Source organism: Thalassophryne amazonica, chromosome 18, assembly GCF_902500255.1.
Source record: "Thalassophryne amazonica chromosome 18, fThaAma1.1, whole genome shotgun sequence".
Classification (NCBI taxonomy): Eukaryota; Metazoa; Chordata; class Actinopteri; order Batrachoidiformes; family Batrachoididae; genus Thalassophryne; species Thalassophryne amazonica.
The window spans coordinates 70,298,732-70,324,666 of record NC_047120.1 but is presented as its reverse complement, the minus strand read 5'-3'; the positions used below and the strand labels follow the sequence as shown (position 1 = coordinate 70,324,666).

General features: G+C 41.4%; 2 protein-coding genes across 2 annotated transcripts; one reads left to right on the top strand and one right to left on the bottom strand.

Moving 5' to 3' along the window:
* The first annotated feature begins 325 nt into the window (after positions 1 to 325).
* wbp2 (WW domain binding protein 2) lies at positions 326 to 13,333 on the top strand. The gene is made up of 8 exons (XM_034194041.1): positions 326 to 531; positions 1,309 to 1,417; positions 5,049 to 5,184; positions 6,863 to 6,955; positions 7,045 to 7,191; positions 7,284 to 7,406; positions 12,770 to 12,852; positions 13,091 to 13,333. Exons 1-8 carry the CDS (start codon positions 473 to 475, stop codon positions 13,136 to 13,138), a joined length of 798 nt encoding a protein of 265 aa, XP_034049932.1. The 5' UTR covers positions 326 to 472; the 3' UTR covers positions 13,139 to 13,333.
* Positions 13,334 to 20,026: 6,693 nt separating this feature from the next.
* trim65 (tripartite motif containing 65) lies at positions 20,027 to 24,953 on the bottom strand. The gene is made up of 8 exons (XM_034194220.1): positions 24,616 to 24,953; positions 24,102 to 24,535; positions 23,883 to 23,978; positions 23,315 to 23,545; positions 23,051 to 23,219; positions 22,837 to 22,929; positions 22,453 to 22,670; positions 20,027 to 22,293 (listed from the first exon to the last, which is right to left on the bottom strand). The coding sequence occupies exons 1-8, from the start codon at positions 24,677 to 24,679 to the stop codon at positions 21,985 to 21,987; spliced, it is 1,614 nt and encodes a 537-aa protein (XP_034050111.1). The 5' UTR covers positions 24,680 to 24,953; the 3' UTR covers positions 20,027 to 21,984.
* Positions 24,954 to 25,935: the final 982 nt, after the last annotated feature.

Here is a 25,935-nt window from a genome sequence, read left to right as displayed (position 1 = left end):
GTGGTCATCATATCCGTCTGTCTGGTCAAAGGTCATCGTGAAACCAGAAATTGTGTGCTGTCTGTGGTGACTTCTCCAAATGCAGGGCGAAATTTCAGTCAGACTGGGTGGACAAACTCGGTGGACCGGAGTAATTACCTTAATTAAAGATGATGAGGTACCCCATCAGGGTAAAAACAAACAAACAAACAAACAAAACAAAAAAATGGTTTTGTTTAGGTTTTTGTTTATTTTTTGGTGAGTTAGCCATATCTCACTTCTGTCAGTTGGTGGCAGTAATGCAGTAGCAGGTTATGTAATCGCCAGTAATTCTGACAGATGAAGAAGTAAAAGGACCAAAAGCACCACTCAGAAGAAGAAGAAGAAACTTACTGATCGGCCTAAAAATTTATTTATTTATTTATGTATTTTGATCTTAGAGGAGCGAAACCTTTAATCTCGTTGTTGTCGAACGTTCTGGGAAGACGCAGAAATGGCTCTTAACCAGAATCATTCGGAGTCTGGTGGAGTTATCATCAACAACAGCGAAAGGTAACGTTAGCCTGTGGAGCTAACTGACAGCTAACGCGACAAGTTGTACGTTTGCCGTTTATTTTATAATCGCCGTTAAAGAAATAACTCTGTTTTTATCAGTCCAGACGTGTTTGTGCTGTCAGTAGATATATGTAGCAAGACGATAGTTTCATAACCAATTCGTGTACATTTTCCTACTTGTGATAACCGATGCCAAAATATAATCTTTAAATATGCATTTATTACTCGTAATAGTATACAACAGACTACTCTATTCTGACCATTCACAGACAAAGGTGTGATCTCTAATTTATTCATTGTCAATAATTTCATAGTTTTGGTGTCTATGAATTTTGTGGGCGGATCGATCCTAATATCGATACCAACGCTGGTGTTATTAAACGATCCTCGTGTAAAAAGATCGATACTCAGGTTTTTTTTTCCTCTCCCGTATGCACTGACTGCTGCACACGCAGATTCATCAAAGTCTACTCTCTGTCTGTAAGAGCAGCGCTGCACTGTGTCACACAACACGGAGCAGCACAGTCAGCCCTCTACCTGAGGACATTTTGTTTTAAGTTGTGTTGAGTGATATTTTTTTAAACAGAAATGTTGATTATGATAAAGTATTTTGTTGTCACATACAATGTTTGGCGAAATTCTATGCAATTTTTTTGGGTCATGGGTGATTGCAATAGAATGGCACCCTGTGGAATATGTAGCAGATTAGCAAGAAACACATTTCATACATCCACTGGTTGTTATCCACTTAAAATGTATCTTTTTGATTTCCAGTGTGTTGATGAACTATGATAATGTGGAGCTGCTGTTCTGTGATGCGGATCATCTTCCTGATGCTTTCAGGAAGAGCAAAAAGGGCAGCATCTACCTAACACCATACAGGGTAAGAGGCAGGCCCCAGATCTGGTTCTTATTTAACCCTGACCTGGTTTCATCTTCCTGAGTGTGATAATATTAGGCTTTTTTTTTCTTTTGTATATTTTTAAAAAATTTGTCTTGTATTTTTGATCAGAAAGAACCACTGAGTGTAAATTCACAATGAGTCGCTGCATACAGTAGTGTTCAGAATAATAGCAGTGCTATATGACTAAAAAGATTATTCCAGGTTTTGAGTATATTTCTTATTGTTACATGGGAAACAAGGTACCAGTAGATTCTCACAAATCCAACAAGACCAAGCATTCATGATATGCACACTCTTAAGGCTATGAAATTGGGCTATTAGTAAAAAAAAAAAAAGTAGAAAAGGGGGTGTTCACAATAATAGTAGTGTGGCATTCAGTCAGTGAGGTCGTCAGTTTTGTGGAACAAACAGGTGTGAATCAGGTGTCCCCTATTTAAGGATGAAGCCAGCACCTGTTGAACATGCTTTTCTCTTTGAAAGCCTGAGGAAAATGGGACGTTCAAGACATTGTTCAGAAGAACAGCGTAGTTTGATTAAAAGGTTGATTGGAGAAGGGAAAACTTATACGCAGGTGCAAAAAATTATAGGCTGTTCATCTACAATGATCTCCAATGCTTTAAAATGGACAAAAAAAACATAGATGCGTGTAAGAAAATGGAAAACAACTATCAAAATGGATAGAAGAATAACCAGAATGGCACAAGCTCACCCATTGATCAGCTCCAGGATGATCAAAGACAGTCTGGAGTTACCTGTAAGTGCTGTGACAGTTAGAAGACGCCTGTGTGAAGCTAATTTATTTGCAAGAATCCCCCGCAAAGTCCCTCTGTTAAATAAAAGACGTGCAGAAGAGGTTACAGTTTGTCAAAGAATACATCAACCGGCCTAAAGAGAAATGGAGGAATATTTTGTGGACTGATGAGAGTAAAATTGTTCTTTTTGGGTCCAAGGGCCGCACACAGTTTGTGAGATGACCCCCAAACTCTGAATTCAAGCCACAGTTCACAGTGAAGACAGTGAAGCATGGTGGTCCAAGCATCATGATATGGGCGTGTTTCTCCTACTATGGTGTTGGGCCTATATATCGCATACCAGGTATCATGGATCAGTTTGGATATGTCAAAATACTTGAAGAGGTCATGTTGCCTTATGCTGAAGAGGACATGCCCTTGAAATGGGTGTTTCAACAAGACAATGACCCCAAGCACACTAGTAAACCAGCAAAATCTTGGTTCCAAACCAACAAAATTAATGCCTCACAGATGTGAAGAAATCATGAAAAACTGTGGTTAAATATTAGTTTAGTGATTCACAGGATTGCTAAAAAAGCAGTTTGTACATAATAGTTTTGAGTTTGTAGCATCAACAGCAGATGCTACTATTATTGTGAACACCCCCTTTTCTACTATTTTTTTACTAATAGCCCAATTTCATAGCCTTAAGAGTGTGCATATCATGAATGCTTGGTCTTGTTGGATTTGTGAGAATCTACTGAATCTACTGGTACCTTGTTTCCCATGTAACAATAAGAAATATACTCAAAACCTAGATTAATCTTTTTAGTCACATAGCACTACTATTATTCTGAACACTACTGTATAAACGCACATTAAGTATCAGTATCAAGTCTTTATTAGCCCCTCGGGCAATTTGTTGTGCAGTCAGTAGTAGAACACATTCATACATACATAAACATAACATGATCTTAATTATGGCATGAAAACTCACCAAACAGTAAACAACACAATAATAAGAAAACCTAGTTAAAAACCACTCATGAGATAGTGTTTAAAAATCTAGTAACAGTGGGAATTTAAGAGTTCTTGTACCTATTGGTCTTACATCTCTTGGACATAAATCTATGACCAGATGGAAGCATTTTGAACTCAGGGTACAGGGGTTGACTGGGATCGTCCAAGATCAACCTTGCCTTCTTAATGGATCTGTTTTTATATATAGATGGCAGGTTGTTTAAGGAAACACCAACAATCTTGTTGCACTCATTTACAGTACGATGCAGACTGTTTTTGTTTTTCAAAGTTAAAAACGCGTACCAGCAGATAAAAGAAAAGGTAAGAACAGATTCAGTAAAACAGCAATAAAATATCTTCATAAAAGTGCTGCCCACATTAAAATGCCTGAGTTTACGGTAAAAATGCATGCGTTGGTGAGCTTTCTTACATACCTGGTCAAGCTGATGCTCAAAGGTTAATCCACTAGTTCTGTACAACTTCCACAGCCAGTCCATTAATAACTACAGGAGGAATGTCATCCTGCTTTTTCCTAAAATCAATTAACATCTCTTTAGTTTTGTTCACATTGATATATAAAAAGGACAATATACACCAGCTGATAAAATCTGATACCACCCGGCCATGGTCTTGATCATCTGAATTTAAAAAAGAGAGACAATGACAGAATCATCAGCAAATTGAACAATAAGTCCTTGATATTAACTTTGACATGTTAGTATATAGAACAAATAAGACATGAAAGGACACAACCCTGTGGTGACCCAGTGGAAGAAATAAGAGCATCAGATAAAACATCATTGACTCTAACCTGTTGAGATCTGTTAGTTAAAAAAAAAAATCTAACCCTAACCCTGTATGCAGTTAAAAGGAGAAGAAAAATCAATGAATAAAAGACGTACAAAGGTTTTAGCCCCCTCTAAATGTGCAGTTACTGTATTCAGTAAAGTGCATAGTGCATCATCAGTTCCTCTACCTGACCTGTATGCAAATTGAAGAGAATCCAAATCATCTTTGACAAAGTCTAAGAGAGCATTTTTCACAATTTTTTCAAATGTCTTCATTACTAAGGAGGTAAGTGCAACAGGCCTATAATTGTTAAGCTGCTTTGGTGCACTGAGTTTTGGCACAGGAACAATTAAGGAGTCTTTCCATAAACTGGGGACCTTGTGGAGATAAAGAGAACGTTCAAAGATGAAAGAGAAGATCTCTGCCAGATGATCAGCACAGTTCCTAAGAATGCGGCCAGCAATGTCATCGGGGCCTAGACTTTTCCTCTCCTTTGTGGTCCTGAAAAGCCTCTGAACCACGTCCTTACCGACATGGATGGAGTTGTGTCTAGGAGCTGCAACCTTGAAGAGGGACTGTTCTTTACTAAAATCATGAATGTTAAAACGATTATAACGTTTAAGTGAAGCTTTTGAATTAGCACATTTAAAATAATAATAATTTGATTATACATTATAGCTCAGCATTTGTCTGAAGACACATGCATTTAACAGCCAGTCGGTGCGTGCAGTCTGCTCTGCCTGATGGCCGTGCAGATGCACTGACCGCCACCGAATTCCAGTGCAGCGGTTCATTCAGTAGCAGGTTGTGGTTGCAAATGTCACTCTTCATTATAAATCAGAAAAGCATCAAATCCTCACACTTCAGATGCTTCAACAAATGACACATTTGTATTTTGGCTTGAAAATAAATAATTGTACACTTCATGGTTTATTTTTTGTTTATTGATTAATCAGCAAATTTTTCACTGCTCCAACATTCTGAGTCCTCCAGGGCTGTGCGCTGAAAGTAAAAGTGCCTTCAGAATCCAGACGAGGCCTGAGGTTATGTTTGGCTTTGTTTTCTCTCAGATGATTTTTCTGGCTAAAGGCCGTGATGCACTGCAGTCCTTCATGATGCCGTTCTACCTTATGAAAGGCTGTGAGATCAAACAGCCTGTGCTCGCCGCCAATTACATCAAGGGTACAATCAATGCAGAGCCTGGAGGTATGTACGCTCAGGCAGAGAAAATTTATGGAACTTAAAGTGCGAAACACAGGTAAATAAAATGTCAAATGAGCTGACTGTTGTAAAGAAAAAAAGAATTGTGAAAATATTGATGTTTTATTTTTGGTGCCATGTGCCCTGAGAAATGAAGTCATGAAGGTGGGGAAATTAGTCTGATTTGACCTGCTGATAAACACTCAGAAACATGAACCTCTCATAAAACTGGAGTTTGATGACATCATGTAGAGTCATGCCCCCTTGAGTGGTCAATTGAAATGAATGGGGGGGAAAATGCCTTTTTTTTTGGACTTTGATGATGAATGTGTCAAAATGGTTCAAATGTGTGTTTTCCAAGGATACACTAAAATGAGTGTTGCTTATTAGGTGGACACATTTTCCAAAGATGATATTTTGAGGAGGAGAGTGAGAGTTTTTTGGACAAACAGCAGTAAGTGAAGCGCAGCACAGCGTGAGGATGGTCTTCAAGACATGATGGATCTAACTACCGATTTTACTCTTTCTATTCCTGCTGCCAGGATAACAAAGTGTGTTTCTTCTCCAGAAAGCGTGGAACCGGCCGTGTTTGTGGTTTTGCCTCAGCATTGCTTTGTGCTAAGCTAAGATGGTACATGTGGGACACGGGCCAGTCTCACTGAGGAAGCTGCTTCTGTGATCACTAAATCAGACAGAACGTGAAGACAAGTGGCTGCTATTCACGGGACAGCTGTGACATGGACCAGCTCCCAGTCCTCTGATTTATTGGCTAAGCTGAGCTAAACTGATGGCTAAGCTAAGCTACTGGGAGCCCCACTGTCAGTGACACCAGCAAGTCTCGATAAGGCTGATTGTGAGATGTTGTTTTTCTGTGGACTGAAGACAGCGCCACACAGTCGAACAATAATTCTACATGTCTCCATGTGTGAACACAGCAGAAGTGAAATCAGACTTTATGGAATGTAATTATTATTCAGTGTTATTGAGACGTATGTGATGTTTTATTTTTTCTGAATACACGGCGGGTTACAGAGAGGCGGAGACGGAGATATATTGATCACAAAATACAAGAATTTGATTTGAAAGTCAAATTAAAGTCATATTTGGAGTCAAAAACAGTCCAGACTGACTGTCTCCTGGAGTAAGACGTGAAGTGGACACAGGTGGACGGACCTTCAGACAGGTGACAGTCAACACAATCAAAGTGAGTTTACCTCACTTTTATGGCTAAAAAGTAGCTCTTAATCTGTGTGCATTTTTCAGACGCTGTATGACTAATTTTATTTTTATCGGCTACGTCAGGACTCAAGTTAGAGTTAGAAGTAATGATTCATAATCTGGAATATAATTTTTTTAAACTCTTGATTGGAGTGAGAGATGACCTTTAAATTCTGCAAGAACTGAACTAAGTTGAACAAGGCCGAAGGATCCTGCGTCAAAGATGTGTGTGTGGAACGTTTAATGTTGACATTTGACCTGGATAGACTTCTGAAATAGTGTAGCAGAGAAGATACCTGTGGCCCTCGTGTTTCGAACCCAGTGAGTGAAGTGTCTGCCCTGATAATGTGGCTTCTGCTGCCAGCAAATAAACAGAACAATAAATATCCTGCACAGACCAAATCATTGCAGGAGGAGCTGTTATTCCTTGAACTTGTGTGTGGTTCCTCAGTGTGATCTCTTCCAGGTGGCTGGGAGGGCAGTGCCACTTTCAAGTTGGTGTTTGCTGCAGGAGGAGCCATCGAGTTCGGCCAGTACATGCTGCAGGTGGCAGCTCAGGGTACCGTAACGAACCACGCCACCCGCTTCTGGTATTTTGGTTTATTTTTCCTTTGATTGGTTCTACCTCTTCTCTCTCATGTCCTGAAGCGTCCCGAGGTCAGCTGGTGACTCCTGGGTTTGGCGGCTGCCCCTACATGGCTAATGGGGCCTACACGTACCCTCCCCCTGCTGCAAATGGGATGCACCCTGCCGGACCTCCACCTTGCTACTCCTATCCAAACCCCCCTCCTCCAGGTAGCAGCCGTGGTAACATGTTTGGTAACCATTGTTAATGAAGGGCGCTAGTTTTATTGAAGTGCAAACAGCAGCATGTTCCTGCCATCCAGATGGATTCTACCCAAACCCTCCAGCGTTTGGCAGTGCTGCCTCCTACATGCCCCCACCTCCTTATTCTGCTCCTGTGGGCCAGCAGCCCCTGCATGACCCGGACCTCCCGTCAACTGCAGCAGGTCAGTCTCTCCAGCACAGAATCAGAATCATAATACTGAAGTTATTGTTGCTCTGAATCGCTTTAACGCCTTGTCCGTCACTGTTACTCTGTCACATCACCTTTCTGTTGGTTGGGTGACCTTGAAAGATCAAACTCAAGGTCACCCATACATAAGTGTTTAGTTGGCCGAGGTTGGAGTCGGTATGGATCATAAACCTGGTGGAACGGTCGTGTGGCGAAGATGAAGTGGTTCTGTTTGGACAGAATTGATCAAATGTCACAGAATCACAAATTAATTTGCATGAATTGCTGTCAAACGTAACTGTTCTTCTTCTTCTTAAATCTAACTCAGAATGATACGGGTGCTTTGTTGTTGACCGCTAGTTAATTTATTCTGCCTTTAAGGAGACGCTCATGACCCATTTGTTCACGCTTGCTTTCACTAGTTTTTTTATTGCTGTTTTTAGTTTAAGCATTTTTTAAATTTCTGTTTCTTAAATTACTGTAATGCACTTTGCGATTTTATCTTGAGAGGTGCTACAAAAGTAAACTTTACTTACCTTTAACCCTTTAATGGTCACCTCAACCATTTGGTGGAGCTTATCGAGATCTACTACATTCTGTTGAAGATTGTGAGCATATTAAAGGGGTAAAACAGCTACGTTGCCCATAAAGGCGAAGGACTCAAGAGTAAGTTGATTTTTTTTTTTTTTTTTTTATCTGTAAGCCCATCTTATTTTCACCAAAAATGAACTTCTCCATTGAACAGTTCAGACCTTGCCGCACATTAGAGAAACTTTTGTCTCCATCTATTGGGCAGTATGAGCATTTCAGGGCTTCTTGTACGTTTCCTACTTGTGGAAAAAGTCAGTTCAGTTGAAAAGTCATTGATAAATGTCAGAAATATGTGATTTTTATTTATTTTTTGGGCACACAGAGCTTTGACCTCCCAGTATTAATGTATAAAAATTTCAATTTGGAGAGTTTTTAAATTCTTGAATTTTAAAGATATGAATATTTGCCTCAAAGATGGAATTCCTGATGACCACAATTTGCAGGTGTGAAAAAATAAATATGTCAGCCACATGGGGTGTGCAGCCAGTACATTCTGAGTGCCGGTCCCAAGCCTGGATAAATGAGGAGGGTTGCGTCAGGAAGGGCATCCGGCGTAAAATAAGCCAACCCAACTATGCAGACTAAGAATCGAATTTCCATACCGGATCGGTTGTGGCCCGGGTTAACAACGTCTGCCACCGGTGCTGTTGCCCAACAGGGTGCCACTGGAAATTGGGCTACTGCTGGGTGAAGACGACGAAGAAGAGGAGGAGAACGTTTCCACAAACAGCGGGAGAAGAAGAAAACTAGAAGGGTGGAAATGAGAGTGGGGACTTTGAATGTTGGTAGTATGACTGGTAAAGGGAGAGAGCTGGCTGATATGATGGAGAGGAGAAAGGTAGACATATTGTGTGTGCAAGAGACCAAGTGGAAGGGAAGTAAGACCAGAAGCATCGACGGTGGGTACAAGTTGTTGTACCATGGTGCAGACAGGAAGAGAAATGGTGTTGGGGTCATTTTAAAGGAAGTGTATGTTAAGTTTGTTGGAGGGTAAGCGAGTGTCTGACAGGGTGACGAGTGTGAAGTTGGAAATTGAAGGGGTGATGATGAATATCATCAGTGCATATGCCCCACAGGTAGGTTGTGAGGTGAAGGAGAAAGATGATTTCTGGAGTGTGTTAGATGAGGTGGTGGAGAGTGTGCCCAAGCATGAAAGAGTGGTGATAGGAGTGGACTTCAGTGGGCATGTTGGTGAAGGGAACAGAGGTGATGAGGAAGTAATGGTTAGATATGGTATCAAGGATAGGAATGGGGAAGGACAGATGGTAGTTGATTTTGCAAAAAGGATGGAAATGGCTGTGGTGAATACCTACTTTAAGAAAAGGGAGGAGCACAGGGTAACATATAAGAGTGGAGGAAGGTGCACACAGGTGGACTACATTCTTTATAGGATATGTAAGCTAAATGAAATCAGAGACTGTAAGGTGGTGGCAGGAGAGAGTGTCGTTAGACAGCATAGGATGGTTGTTTGTAGGATGACTTTAGAGGTAAAGAAGAAGAAGAGAGTGAGCGCTCAACAAAGGATCAGATGGTGGAAGCTGAAGGAGGAAGACTGTTGTGTGAAATTTAGCGAGCAGGTGAGAGAAGCACTGGTTGGAGGGGAAGCAATTTTGGACAACTGGAAAAGTACTGCAGATGTGGTGAGGGAGACAGCTAGGACAGTACTGGGTATGACATCTGGACAGTGGAAGGAAGACCAGGAGACTTGGTGGTGGAATGAAGAGGTCCATGAAAGCATAAGGAGAAAGAGGTTGGCGAAAAAGTTTTGGGATAGTTGTAGAGATGAAGAAAGTAGACAGGAATACAAGGAGATGCGGTGTAAGGCGAAAAGAGAAGTGGCAAAAGCGAAGGAAAAGGCATATTGTGAACTGTACAAGAAGTTGAATAGTAAGGAAGGAGAAAAGGACTTGTACCGATTGGCCAAACAAAGGGACAGAGCTGATAAGGATGTGCAGCAGGTTAGAGTGGTAAAAGATGCACATGGTAATGTGCTGACAAGTGAGGAGTGTGTGCTGAGAAGGTGGAGGGAATATTTTGAAGAGTTAATAAATAAAGAAAATGAGCGAGAGAAAAGGCTGGATGATGTGGTGAGAGTAAATCAGGAAGTACAAGAGATCAGTAAGGAAGAAGTGAGGGCTGCTATGAAGAGGATGAAGAATGGAAAGGCAGTTGGTCCAGATGACATTCCAGTGGAGGCATGGAAATGTCTAGGAGAGATGGCAGATTGTTTAATAAAATCTTGGAAAGTGAAAGGATGCCTGAGGAGTGGAGATGAAGTGTGCTGGTTCCTATTTTCAAGAACAAGGGTGATGTGCAGAGCTGCAGTAACTACAGAGGCATAAGGTTGATCAGCCACAGCATGAAGTTATGGGAAATAGTAGTAGAAGCTAGGCTTAGAAAACAGGTGAAGATCTGTGAGCAGAAATATGGTTTCATGCCGAGAAGGAGCACTACAGATGCAATGTTTGCTCTGAGAATACTGTCCAGTCCAGAGAAGGCCAGAAAGTTACATTGTGTGTTTCTGGACTTAGAAAAAGCTTATGATAGGGTGCCAAGAGAAGAGCTATGGTATTGTATGAGGAAGTCTGGCGTGGCAAAGAAGTATGTTAGGGTAGTGCAGGACATGTACAAGAATACAACCCCTGGCAAAAATGATGGAATCACCGGCCTCGGAGGATGTTCATTCAGTTGTTTAATTTTGTAGAAAAAAGCAGATCACAGACATGACACAAAACTAAAGTCATTTCAAATGGCAACTTTCTGGCTTTAAGAAACACTAAGAAATCAGGAAAAAAAATTGTGGCAGTCAGTAATGGTTACTTTTTTATACCAAGCAGAGGGAAAAAAAAATATGGAATCACTCAATTCTGAGGAAAAAATGATGGAATCATGAAAAACAAAAGAACGCTCCAACATATCACTAATATTTTGTTGCACCACCTCTGGCTTTTATAACAGCTTGCGGTCTCTGAGGCATGGACTTAATGAGTGACAAACAGTACTCTTCATCAATCTGGCTCCAACTTTCTCTGATTGCTGTTGCCAGATCAGCTTTACGGGTTGGAGCCTTGTCATGGACCATTTTCTTCAACTTCCACAAAAGATTTTCAATTGGATTAAGATCCGGACTACTTGCAGGCCATGACATTGACCCTATGTGTCTTTTTGCTAGGAATGTTTTCACAGTTTTTGCTCTATGGCAAGATGCATTATCATCTTGAAAAATGATTTCATCATCCCCAGACATCCTTTCAATTGATGGGATAAGAAAAGTGTCCAAAATATCAACGTAAACTTGTGCATTTATTGATGATGTAATGACAGCCATCTCCCCAGTGCCTTTACCTGACATGCAGCCCCATATCATCAATGACTGTGGAAATTTACATGTTCTCTTCAGGCAGTCATCTTTATAAATCTCATTGGAACGGCACCAAACAAAAGTTCCAGCATCATCACCTTGCCCAATGCAGATTCGAGATTCATCACTGAATATGACTTTCATCCAGTCATCCACAGTCCACGATTGCTTTTCCTTAGCCCATTGTAACCTTGTTTTTTTTCTGTTTAGGTGTTAATGATGGCTTTCGTTTAGCTTTTCTGTATGTAAATCCCATTTCCTTTAGGCGGTTTCTTACAGTTCGGTCACAGATGTTGACTCCAGTTTCCTCCCATTCGTTCCTCATTTGTTTTGTTGTGCATTTTCGATTTTTGAGACATATTGCTTTAACTTTTCTGTCTTGATGCTTTGATGTCTTCAATTTATAAAGATGACTGCCTGAAGAGAACATGTCAATTTCCACAGTCATTGATGATATGGGGCTGCATGTCAGGTAAAGGCACTGGGGAGATGGCTGTCATTACATCATCAATAAATGCACAAGTTTATGTTGATATTTTGGACAATTGAAAGGATGTTTGGGGATGATGAAATCATTTTTCAAGATGATAATGCATCTTGCCATAGAGCAAAAACTGCAAAAACATTCCTTGCAAAAAGACACATAGGGTCAATGTCAATGAGCAGATCTGATTTGATGCAGGTGTTAATTTGGGGGATGAAAATTTACAGGGTGATTCCATAATTTTTTCCTCAGAATTGAGTGATTCCATATTTTTTTCCTCTGCTTGGTCTAAAAAAGTAACCGTTACTGACTGCCACAATCTTTTTTTCTTGATTTCTTATAGTGTTTCTTAAAGCCAGAAAGTTGCCATTTGAAATGACTTTAGTTTTGTGTCATGTCTGTGATCTGCTTTTTTTCTACAAAATTAAACAACTGAATGAACATCCTCCGAGGCCGGTGATTCCATAATTTTTGCCAGGGGTTGTATTATTGTGAACACCCCCTTTTCTACTTTTTTTTTTTTTTTTTTGCTAATAGCCCAATTTCATAGCCTTAAGAGTGTGCATATCATGAATGCTTGGTCTTGTTGGATTTGTGAGAATCTACTGAATCTACTGGTACCTTGTTTTCCATGTAACAATAAGAAATATACTCAAAACCTGGATTAATCTTTTTAGTCACATAGCACTACCATTATTACTGTAAACACTACTGTATGTCAAAGTATATTTTCAGTGCAGTGACAGTAAAACATCTTCATGTGGCACTAAATATTTTATCGTCGTCTTTGGTCTCGTTAGTTTCTCTCCTGGTCCTTGTGCTGTACCTCAGGTCTTAATTGACTCCATTCTGTCAATATAGCCGATCTTCTTTGTGAAGTTGTGTTTTAATAAACACTTTTTGTCTTTTGTCTTTGTCCCAGCGGAGGCCAAAGCAGCGGAGGCCGCGGCGAGCGCCAGCACCAGCTGTGCCACGCTGCCACCAACACACGTCTACCTGCCGCAGGTAAGCGATGGTTGTTATTTTATTTAAAGTGACCACGTTTTCTTTGACCAAACTACGTCAAAATATAATCTGATCTGTCCAGTCATTTTTGAGTTACCTTGTCCACACACACACACTCTCACCAATGAAAACTGCACTCTGTAACGGGAGCTAAGTATATCAGAAACCTTTGAAGGTCCTTCAGAAACCTCTGAACTGTGTAAATCACATGGATATAATCAGTATTTGTTCTCCTCAGGATAAGCCTCCTCCCTACTCGCCTCCAGAAGACAAGAAGAATCAGTAGACGTTCTTCTGCTCTCCTCTGTCTCACTGGATCTCCTCAGACCACACATCAGAAAATGGTTTCCTCTCTCTGTCTCTCCAGTGTGTCGTCGTGATCTGTTTTTCTTTCTCGTTCCTGCCTCCGATTGAACCCGCCACATTCCGATTAGCAAAACATAATCAGCTGCTGTTTCAGTCTCAGACTTTCCAGAACTCAGACGTTTGAGCCGTCAATTTACAGACATGGTAATAACCCCCCCCCCCCCCCCCCCCCCCCCGCTATATTTGACATGTTTTGCCACCTATTTTCACCATTTATGGAAAAAAACACCATCCTCCTGTCCTGAACCTTAGATCGTTGCTAAATTTGTACTTTTTAAAACTGAATTAAATGAAGAAATATTTACTTTGCTAACTAATCCAGAAGGAAGCTTGAACGCAGGCATTTATTTTTCTATTATTTGTGTGTACAGGCGTTTTAATGTGTACCAGTAGTTGTAAAACTGAGACATTTCCCTCAATAACTTAAAGCAAACAAGGGTGGGTTTTGTGGAGTCGATCGTCGGGTTGCCACTCCCGGCGTCTGAGTGGACGTGACGGCTACAGAGATTAGCTCATGCCCCGCCCACCCCATCACATAATCCCTGATCCTGGATTAGAGCAGCGCAAGCACGTTGGGACACACCGCCAGGACAGATTAAAGCAGAAGAGCAGAGGGGTTGCGCAGCAGCGTTGTGCCCCAAAAAAACGGTTGTGGGCTTGCCTTCGACCTGCTTCCACCCACCGTGTGATCCCCTCTTAAAGGCAGCACACGGAGTGTTAGAGGATCTTCTTTCTGCATTGTTGTTCTAATCTAAACTGGTCTTTGAATCTGATTTGGGTGGTTTGCGATCCTCTTCCTTCCTGTCATTAATCTGCGTATCTGTGGCTGATTCTTTGCACATTCACAGTACTATGCAGTTTGCTGTTGTATCTGTACGTATGATTATAAACTCCTGTTATTTATTTTAACTAATTTATTGAATTAAATGTAAATTTAAAAAAGCATGATCAAAACCGGTGCATGTGTGCATTGAGCTGAATTTTATTAAATGGATCTTGAGTAATGTGAAACGTTACTCTCTTTATTTCTTCATGTTGATGCAGCACAAGGGCAGATTTACACGAGCAGATAACTAGTGTAACTAGAAGGTGCGTCATGTTGCTTATCTGGCCCATAACTGTAACAACTAGATTTAAGAAAATGATTTATTCCTAAAATAGACATGATCTGAGTCGACACCAAAACTGTTTCCATTTTAGCTGCTGTTGTTCAGCATCACAGTAGCCAGAGGTGGGATGAAGTCACTGTCAAGTCATTCTGAAGTCATCAATCTGGAAGTCCCAAGTCAAGTCTCAAGTCAGCTTGCAAACAATTGGTTTTAATTATGACTTGAGACTTGACTTGGGACTTGCTGATTCATGACTTGAGAGCGACTTGATGGTGACTTCGTCTCACCTCTGACAGTAGCAGATCATCCTGTTTCACCCTCTCATCTGCACCTTTATCTCCAGGGATTAGGTAGTTGAGAAGCTTGAATCTTCGACTGGACTGGGTTACTTGACGCGAGGACGTTTCACTTCAGATCTCAGAAGCTTCCTCAGCTAAAATTCTTGCTGTGGTAGTCTGACTTCTGTCTTGACTCTTGTAGAGAAGAACAAACAGAAGCCACAAAAGCTAGAGTTTTAAACCTAACCAGACCCCTCCTACCGAGAGGCAGACTGCTATTGGCCGGTGACTAAACAGTTGCTTTAATTAGCACCTATTGTGCTCTAGTTAGCACCCTCCTAATGACAGGGTAGCTGTCCCTCCTAACGATGGGACTGGCGTCTCTCCTGACGAGTCTCCTGATGACGTGAATGACTCATTACTAGGGATGGGTATTGATAAGATTTTATCTATCGATGCCATTATTGATTCTGCTTATCGATCCGATTCCTTATCAATACCTCGTGAATTTTGTACTAAAAGTAGGCTTTACAGGTTTTCTTTGTATTTCATTGAGTCTTAAAGTAAATAAATCTGAAATTGGTCACTGTATCCTTGATAAATAAAAATAAACAAAATGGTGTTTTGCTTTGAAGTTATTAATTCCGACTGGACTGTATCATTCTAACTTGACTCGGCAGAGAGCCGCGCAACGTTTGGAGCTGTGTGAACAGAACGGAAGAAGGTTCTCGTTTCTTTCTCGCAACAAGACAGAAGTCCCAGTTAGTAACTTTATTCCGCACAAAAGTGACTCACGATTGACATATTCAGGGATGAAAGTGGTGAAAAACAAAAAAAGCTGAAACCCAAAATTACCGCCAACACTACCTGCACGAAAATGTTTCAATTCTAGAAGCTCTGAAATGCAATCTGGGACTATTCCAGACAATAAACTGCAGTGAGTGCAGCATCCATTTAGTGAAGAAAAAAAAAAAAAAAGCTGAAATCCAAAATTACCCCCCAACACCACCTGCATGAAAATGTTTCAATTCTAGAAGCTCTAAAATGCAATCTGAGACTATTTCAGACAATAAACTGGAGTGAGTGCAGCATCCATTTAGTGAGGGGAAAAAACAACTTTCCTTATTCAGATTCATTCCAGTAGTATTCTGCTCTTACTAGGATGCAGCGGTTTTGTAGTTTGGCAGATAGTTCTGGAGGAAATCACTGAAGAAATTATCAAACTGAAAATATGGTTTGACCAAAACAAACTGTCATTAAACTTAAATAAGACTAGATGTTCACAGGAAACATTTATTTCTGTATGTATTTATTTATTTATGTTCATTGTTAGTTGGTTTTATATTTTCTGTTGTGTTTCTATTCAGGTTCTTTTCGTCTCTTTCTCTAAAATAGTATATAATAGGCATATATTGTATATATATAATAATCATTAGATTATTAATATATATAAACAAAAATAAATTTAAAAAATATTACAATTAGAAAACAAATGCACCCGAACGTGACAGCTGCAACTGCTTAATGCTAACTTTTAACATTGAAAATGCCATAGACATGCTAATGCGTTAGCGTCGCTCCCATTTTTAAGTTAGAAAATACATCTATCAACTGTTTCAGAAGACCATAACAGGTCGGTTTAACATAAAAAAGGTAAATAATACTCACATATGCTCTTTAGGGTTTTAGCGGGGGAAAATTAAGCGAAAGAATAAACGAAGGAACAGATTGAAGCATTGCTTCAGTCTGCGAACCACTGCTTCGATTGGTTCAAGGTTCAAAGCAAAGCCGCGCTGCAGAAAAGTTGATTACGGACCCGCTGCAGGGTCTGTAATCAATGTAGAGAAATGATCATTTTCCTGAAAAACACCCCCCAAAATAACGGCCACTCTAAAGGACCGATAACAGAATCATTAAGCAAAAAGCTTATTGATGATGGTGGATCAAATCATTTCTTAACGATACTCGAAAGGAACCGGTTCTCAGTACCCATCCCTACTCATTTCATGAACAAAAGACTGAAACTGCTTTGACCTGAGTACCCCATTGTAAACGGGGGACAAAACATGTCTCAGACTCCCTCCCAGGTTAAGGCTGGGTTTCAACTGTTTCACATACACTGGGCCTCATGTATCAACGTTGCGCGTTTGACGTAAATTTCTGGTGTAAATTTGAAGTACACCAAAATTGCCGTGACATGTATCAAGCAGCGTGCACTTGCCTATTTCCGGCGTACGCCCGACGTGACCTTGATAAATGCGGCGGGTGAAAACAGTTGTAATTATAATGAACACGCCCATAAATATTCAGACTCTGCTTCAGACACACCCTCATTTCACGACACGGAACCCAGGAAGACGGCAAAGAAAAAGAACTCCACCAATCAGGACGCGTGCCAATAGAGCATCAAAAGCGGCTGTCATATTAATTGTTTTGTAGTATAATCAAAAAAGTGTTATTCTCTTTTCACATGTCAATAATTCTTGACGTGGATATTTGCTAGCTCAATTAATAAGACACGCCTTATTTTTCAGATTTCTTTTTTATTTATTTATTTTATGTTAAACGAATGGAGAAAACAAAACCTGGTTGCAGCATGGGCGAAGGGAATGACAACACTACAGTTGTAATTATCAATTCCATTGTCTAAAACGATCACTCCACATAAAGTTAAGCTCAGCGCTGCTCTGGCTCCAGGCTCGAAGTCTGGAGAAAAAGGTGAGCAGCGCTTTCTTTGCGGTCAGCACTGTGGCCACGGATCGTGCTCCATAGACCAACAATCCAGCAAAAGCGGGATTTGTATTAATTATTATGTAGTATAATCAAGAAAGTGTTATTTATGTAACATGCATTGATTTGTATAATGGCACTGTTTATCATGTTGATCATTTTCATGTTTATGTGGATTCCAGTGCTGGTTCATTTTGGTGTATAATTACACCACCTCTCGACTTGGTGTATATTTTCAGCGCACCGTAAGCCAACGACCCACATTGGTAAATGCCAAGTAGCGCAGCCGTTTTGGCGTACACCCCATATATGCTCAAATATCGCCGTACGCAATGTTGATACATGAGGCCCAATGCCTCCTTCACCCTTCTCTCAAACCATTTCTTCTCTCTGGCTAAGATTTTAACTTCCCTGTCCTCAAACGTGTGGTTAGTGTCTTTAAGGTGGAGATGAACTGCAGACTGAGGTCCACTGGTGCCCTCTCTGCGGTGCTGGTATAGTCTTTTGTGTAACGGCTGCTTAGTCTCACCTATGTAGTGTTCGTTACAGTTTTCCTGACATCTGCTAGAGTACACTACATTGCTCTGTTTGTAACTAGGGATCCTGTCTTTAGGGTGAACTCAGGGGAACTAACAGGATCCCTGCTTAAAGAGAACACAGCACATTGGTAGAAGTGATGAGTTCCTTTTCAGGCTGGGGTCTGGTGATTATCCCTGGAGATCACGGCACAAGTCAGACAAGACTCCAGTAGTGTGCCTAGATAGAGTGGTGTCAACTCAGAACATGGCACCATTTTGGTTCCAACAGCAGTGAACTACTGAATCAACATTTAATGTTTTCAAAAAAAATTTAAATCATTTAACCACATACAGCAACACATCCAGGTACAGGTACTATCAAAACAAATATAAAAATAGTTAAGCTATCAAATTTACAATTTCTGATGATTTATTTAATTAATTTAAAGCCTGATTAATGCAACTACATCATTTCTCTACAAGGGTCAAGACAGAAGTCAGACTACCAGAGCAAGAATTTTAGCTGAGGAAGCTTCTGCGATTTGAAGTGAAACGTCCTCGCATCAAGCAACCCAGTCGAGTCGAAGATTCAAGATTCTCTACTATTTTCATTGAGTTTGGTGAAAACGAGTTTAAATAACAGGGCTCGAGTCCCCCCCAAATTTAAAAGCTTTTAACATTTGATAGTTCAGTTCTTTACGGAGCCTCATTGAGATGTAAAAGGTGTCAAGGTGAAAGACTCAGTGAAGTGTAACACCTATGCTGTTAGGCAAAGGGAATGGGTTAGGAGCAGTTCTAGATTTGTAATGGAGTGGTGTGCAATTCAAAGATAGAGCCAAAGACAGGAACTTTTAAATAGAAAAGCCGGCAAAATTTAATACAAACAATGACAGACACAATATTAACTTAAAATCAAAAAGTTTCCTTTATAAAAACCTCTTTTTTTTTACCTCACTATCTGAAGTAAAGGTCTGTTAAGGTTTTACTTTTGTTTCTTTTTCTTGTTTCAAAGCTGTTTAGCTTTAATGACCGGTCATTTTATTTCATGTTTTTGCAGTTTAAACCTATCTTATGTTGCTTTAATTTACATTCAAGCTGTTTTAGGTTTGTACTATTTGATTATCAATTTCATAACAGTATTTATCACTTTGTAATGACACTGTATGTACCCTTAAAAGTACACAAAACAATTCATCAAGAAACATTTCACATGACAGTAATGTAGCGCAAAATCATAGTTTTCCTAAATGTCCAAAAGCTTGCAAAGTCTCACTTGTCTCTTTAAATGTTCTGTAATCCAATGCAGAATCCTTTTGTTTCTACCCAAACCTTTGTCCGGTAATGAGTAAGGTTCTGATGTTCCACTGCAGCACGTGCAGCTCTGTTGATTGATCCAGGGATTTGTCTGTTGGGTGGCTCACCTTGCTGTCAGCTCAGGTCCGAGTCCAAGTCTAGGGAATGGGGTGGTTCTTGGGTGGAGTAAGAAACCTGGCCTGTCAGCCAGGCCAAAATAAATAAATAAAACCATCTCTTAGTACAAAATCTGGGATAAAACCTAAATGAAGCTGCTTCACAAGCTTGCGGTTGCTAGGTAACCACAGGTAACTGTCGGCAGGTGGGGGAGGGGCATGCTCCGTGTCAACGTTTCTCTTTACTATTTATTTTTTTTAAATAAAATAAGAACTTATGAATTATTTATGTATCATGTAGTTTTAATTGTTTTTAAGTGCACATTTTAATTATGTATTTATTCATATTCATTAGAACCGTATTTGTTAAAGGGGGTTACAGAAGACTGTGTACTGTGACAAACTGTGGTCTGCAGTGTTCCTAGTTCTAGTCTGAACATGGGCAACCTTTGTATCAAGATGCACTTCCTGTCACGCAAATTATGACAAGGTTTTTCTCCCACAAGTCTTCATTAAACGGTCACAGAACATCTATATATATATATATATATATATATAAATCTCCACCTGTGCATCTGAATTCATTAATTCAGTGTAATTTATTACGATTTTGCATTTTAATCACATTTTACAGAAAATATATAGTAACACCTTTGACTGCAATGTTTCTGACTCTGTTCCTGATTCAACCCCCCCCCCAACTTTGTGTTTCTGTCCTAAATTCAAACCAACCTTGTTCAGTAATTCTGCTATTGAAACACAAACAGCAAGAAAAATGAAGTTTAAATGTCATTAAAACCTCATAAATCATGAAATGTGTCCCTTCTCAGTCAGTAGTTTGTCTGCACACTTTAACAACTGATGCAAATCTGAGTTTCCTGATGCTGGACATCCTCCAGTACCTCAATATTAAACAAAAAATAAATTAAAATTCTCATCTTTGTGCTCACAGAAACAGAAACTCAAACTAAGATGATGGCTCATTTCTGCTTTGTATCTCTTCTCGCTTTTTAAACTTTTTTTTTAATCAAGAGGACAAAAACAAAAAACCCTGATTTTGCACAACAGATGAATATTAAAAATTGGAATCCTGCCACAAAAGGTCAACAATTCTACACTTTTCTAAAAATAAAAATTGGTGATGTTGAAGGCTGGCTGTCATAAGCCGTAACGGGCGACAACACACTTTAAAGCCGCCCCCATTATTTCATTGATCAGTCAGCAGATAAAAAATCTGAAGTTTATTTCATGTCTTACAGCTCACTTCAAATTCAGTTAATGATTGAAGAAATGTGTGGTGATTTTACTGTTGACCTGATTTGGACGCAGTTGTCCTCAAATCTAAACTGAGTGTGCAGGGTGTGTGTGTGTTACAGGGTGAGTGTGCTGTTACAGCTTAAAAAATAAAACTTGTGTCCAAACCCGACTTTTCTTACATGTAGCTCTCTCTAATAAATCTCAAAGTACTTTCTGGCTCCCACGCTGTCCAATACTTGGACGGACCAGGTGTCCGATCGGCGAGGACACGATTACCGACCTCGACTTCGCTGTTGATGCTGTGATCTTGGCAGAATTGATGGATACCCCAATTACAGGACGTGAAGCAGAGGAATCGGTTCTGTCGTGTTACATTATGCAGCAAAGTGCGACACCAACGCATCCTCCGACTCGAGTTTAAAATGATTTTTTTTTTTTTTTTACCTGAAAGAAAATAGTGATTCTCACTCAGGTCGTGTTGTCCATAAATTCTAATGCTGTGTACTTAATTGGGAACCGCACCATTTGCGAGCTCTGTGGGTCTGAACTAAACACACACAAAAAATGTTTTTGCTCCATTATCAAAATAACACTAAACAAACATGGTTTAACCTTTCCAGACGGTTAAACAGCTAATAACACTAACTACTGCACCATTCAGATTGTCTGCTACCCATCTCCAGCATGATTGAGTGTTGACATTCCTGCTGGTGAGTTTAAATCCCAATCTCACTTTGCCAGATGTGCATCCCAGGAACGTCACGTTCTACAACACTGACAAACCCGTCGGTGAAGATCACAGCTACCCAACAATACGACTGTCCACTCAATTTGATGCTATAATACACCAGACTTCTACAAAATGAGTTGTGCAAAAACATCCACAGGAGAACCAGACACCAGCATAACTTTAGAACAACCTCGGCACACCTGGAAAAATAGGGATGTCACGGCATCCTTGGGAATGCAAGGGATTACCAAAATATGTTTGCCGCAGAAGAAGAAATTTTTCAACATCTTGAAAATACCATCTCAGTTAAAACACAATCACAACAATACAATGGCGTATTCCAGTTCATCACGGATGCCCTCCCAGGCCACCTTATTCCAAAGTATGGAAAAGGATTCAAACTGTGACCTTCCGAGATACACATCCTTGAAAGTGAGAACGGATTTAGACTTAATACTTTTAAATATCAGAAAGAAAAGATGGGAGATTTTTGTAGGTAACACAATAACGTGTCGAAACACGTCACGTCCAACTCTGCATTGTCCAAGTTTCTCAACTTTAAGGGGAATTTCCTTTAACTTATGTGACTAGGAAGTGAAAACACGACATTCTGTTAGGTTCTTTGTTTAGGTCAGAAAAAGGCAGTCTGTATAAAGACAAAAACTAGTACGGGGATCCTCTATTCCAAGCGGTCCGTATTGGTGACGCCGCTCTTTTCACTTCCTGTTTGTATGTTCATGAGGAGCACAGCGTGATGCTGACGCCTTCTCCGATCCAGCAGGCAGGGAACAGCTCCTGGGTGAAGGCACAGTAGAAAGTGTGGAGCCTGGTCTGCCCGTCTCCATAGTAGGTTAGCGTCCCTGCCTCGTAGTCCAGGAGCATGCCGATGCGACTGTGCTGGGTTGGGCCCGACACAGGATCCCGGTTGCCGTTGTGCCAAGCACTCAGCTGTCGTTCATCCAGTTGCAGACTCCACGACAGCTCGTTCATGCCCACCATGCACTTCTTGCCCTTTTCCTTCCTGGGGATGGTCTCATAGGCCACCTGAGGACAGAAGACGAGGGTGGAATGTGAGACAGGAAGGCGCCTCAGATCCCAAGATTTTGCTGTTCCAAAGGTAAGTGATAAAGACCTTCAATGGAACTACAGCAGAAATCACATTGCTCTTGTTTTGAAAAGTGACAAATCCCAACAGTTTTTTACCCCAAGGTAGGCCCAGGGTTTGGACACTTCCAGCTCCCAGTAGTGCTGCCCACTCGTGAAGCCCTGAAAGCAGAGCACCTGCCAGGTGTGGTCAAAGCGTGCTTCATGGGCGGGGACGGGACGTGGCCCAGAGGTCAGGTGCTCTGCCCTGCGAAACTCTTGAGATAGACACAGGTGCCCGTTGGCAGTGCGAGGGTCAAATGTCAAAGAGCATCTGTCTGTAATGAGGATGAAGAGAATGTTAAGGCCCATAAATAAGTAGCTGCAGTCAACTTGGTACTGATGGCGGCGCGGTAACAGAGTGGAACGAACGCTCTAAAACCATGACACATTCTTGCCTAACGAGTATCAAGTGAAGTTTTTAATGTAAATGTTGGGCCTTACAAGCATTGAGACCCTCCGTCCCACCACGGAGGCACGGAGTAGCCGGACTGGGAACGACCGCCAAAACCGGCCGCTTGTCCTGTGGAGAGGAGCCTGGAGACCAACCAGAAAAGTACAAGTCCGTTAATCACAGTAACTAGTTCTTTGGTAAAATACCAAAATGCGGTAACTGGTTGGGTGCAGCAGAAAACTAGATTATGGTAAAGACACCAACCTTGTTTGTCCTGATCCACTGTCGTGCTCACGGCTCTCTCCAGGTCCTCAAATACCAGTTTGGAGATGCGGGACAAGAGATCTGTGACACTGTTTAATTGATCCTGCAGGTTAGGCGTCACCTCCGCTGAAATTTCTTTAAAATGTGGAACTGCTACGACCATTGATTCCTGGGAAGGCGTGCAATGCGTATGAGACCTCAAAGCTCGATAGTGTATGAACGCCACAGAACTTTCTCACGTTATAAACAGTCAGCAGTGCAAACCTTGATGAGCTCCGTATCAGGGAGGTCGTGCAAAGCTGCTATTTGGCCTTGGGTCTCTGCGAGTTTCTGTGACTGCTCTTGAAGTTCAGCTAATCTGCTCGCCGCCTCGTTGATGGTCGCTTGCGTCTGCTCTTCCATGAAGTGCACTGTAGCCTCCTGCTTCTCCATCAGAACCTTAATCAGTGCGGAGAATTTCGCATTCACCCATGCTGATGTCTGACGGAGGGTCACCTGTTGAAGGAAAACACAGTTTTGAGGATTTTGGATCACGTCAGGGACATCCCCTGCAGGTGGGACTAGATCCTGAATATCAGACTACCCTGCTCCCAGGGACTCTAACTGTAACTAGAAATAGATCCTATTAATCTTTTCAATAAGACTTTTAAATTAAGCTTTACTGCTGAGATGAAGCGCTTGTGAGCACTTTGCTCAGCAATTTTCTGCTCTGTGGACACACCAGCCAAAGAAACCTCTGCTCCTGTGGTGGTTGTCCAACAATCTCTCAGATTGACATTAATGTTCCCTGACGGGGGGTTGGGCTGTAATTTGGTGAAATAGTGCACGTTACCTCAGCTTTGTTGATATTCTCCTTCACCTCGCTCACACTTTTCTCCGTTTCTTCTCTGAGTTTCATCACCTCTTTACTCTTTCGTTCCAGCAGGAGCTGAATACATCAAAATAAGAGAGTGGCTCCATAAGTACCATCAGACACGGGTGGGTTGTGTTTTCACTGGTGACACGGACCGTCTTGTAGCAGAAAAGAGACGGTGTCATACCGTTGACGTACCTCTTGATTTTCCCTCTCTGCTTCCAGTAAGACCTTGTCGTGGCCGTCGCACTCAGAGATGGCGCACTCACAGCACACGGACATTTTGTCCTGCCTGCAGTAATAAACCAAAGGCTTCTTATGACGCTCACACAGCAGTATGGCTCGGGCCGCCTCTCCCCCCCGGGCCGGCGCCTCTCTGCCGGATGAGCTGCCATTGTTGTTTGTGGCCTCAGTCAACAGCGACAGTGACACATTGCGCTTGAGAACGGGCCGGGGGTCAAACTTCTCATTGCACATTGGGCACTGAGGTCTAATATTGGCTTTACTTTTGGTGTCCCAGTGCTGCGTGATGCACTTTTGGCAGAAGGTGTGACCGCAGGGGATGGTGACTGGGAACCGGAATCGATCCAGGCAGATGCTGCAGGTCAGGTTGGCGTTGGAGAACTCCATCCCTGAAGGAAACCAGACACATCTGCAATCAAAGTTAAACAACAAAAGGGGTAATGGTAGAGTGATGGATAACAGAACGGACCGACGACATCAGAACACTGAGCGCACGTGCAGCAGCGGGACTTCAGAGCGCCAGAAACCAGCATCAACACCAGAGGCTGAGGCTGAGGCTGAGGCTGAGGCTAAGGCTAAGACTAAGCTAACGTCAGCGTCGATTCAAGCCGACGGGCGTCAGCGGCAAAACGCGTGAGAACACTTATAAACTACTCATTTAAACTTTAAGCCATCGCATTCACTGACGTACTGTTTTCATTAAAACTACAATATTTGTCATTCTGACCGCCTCACAGCTGAATCGGAGCGGAATGTCTCAAGCTGCTTCCCAATGATGACGACACAGACAAAACATGCTGCCTTCACGGTGTGTCGGAAAAACAGCAGTTACTGCTAAACTCCAAACAGGCCGCCATGTGGTTTCTTCCTTTTTTTGTTTCTTCTTCTTCTTCTTCTTCTTCTTCTTCTTCTTGGTTATCGGCAGGCTAGGCACGTTCAGTGCATTGCTGCCCCCCTCAGGTCAGTAGACATATAACACCTATTAAACTTTAATGATAGAGACAGCGCTCCTATATGTCCTCAAGGAAAAGGTACTATAACCCAAATCTGCCAAACCACTAAACATGACCCTTCTATCCTCTGCATACAAAGGGCATCGTAATAACACACGAAGAACAGATTCAGAGATGCTGCAAAAATGACAGCAACCATCCAGATGTTTCCCAAACACATACAGCCCACTGTTTAAGCCACAGTGACCCATCCTGAGCCTCGCCAGCTTCAGTGACACATTACTCTGCTCTATAGTTGAATCAATAGTGTGAAGGTGTCGCCATGTGGTTTATGATGATGACTTTTTTTTTTTACTTTAATCTACGAAATATGTTATGATTCTTTCAAGAAAGAGAAAAGTCTGATGTGTACACGAAAAAGCATCTAACAAGTTATATGAGATACAATAAAAAAAAAAACTCTCTTGCTAAGGCAAAGTTTTAACTTTCAGGTCAAATTGTGCCAGCACAATATGGGAAATGCAGAATTTGATTAAGTTTAAATTTGCTTCCACTAGGCCATTACAGCCATGGGCTGTGAAGATGTTAGGAGTGCTACGTAGTACTCCAGTCCAGGGCTCACACTCCGGAACGGGAAGAAGGCAAAAAACCTTTCTTTACATTTGCTGAGGAAACATGCAGTCATGTAATAATAATGCCCTGGATTTATAGAGCGCTTTATAACACACCCAAAGTACTTAACACATACTTCACAAGTTGCATTATTCTTTCACTCGCACATTCACACACATTGGTGGTGGTGAGTGTAGCCACAGGTGCCCCGGGGCAAACTGACG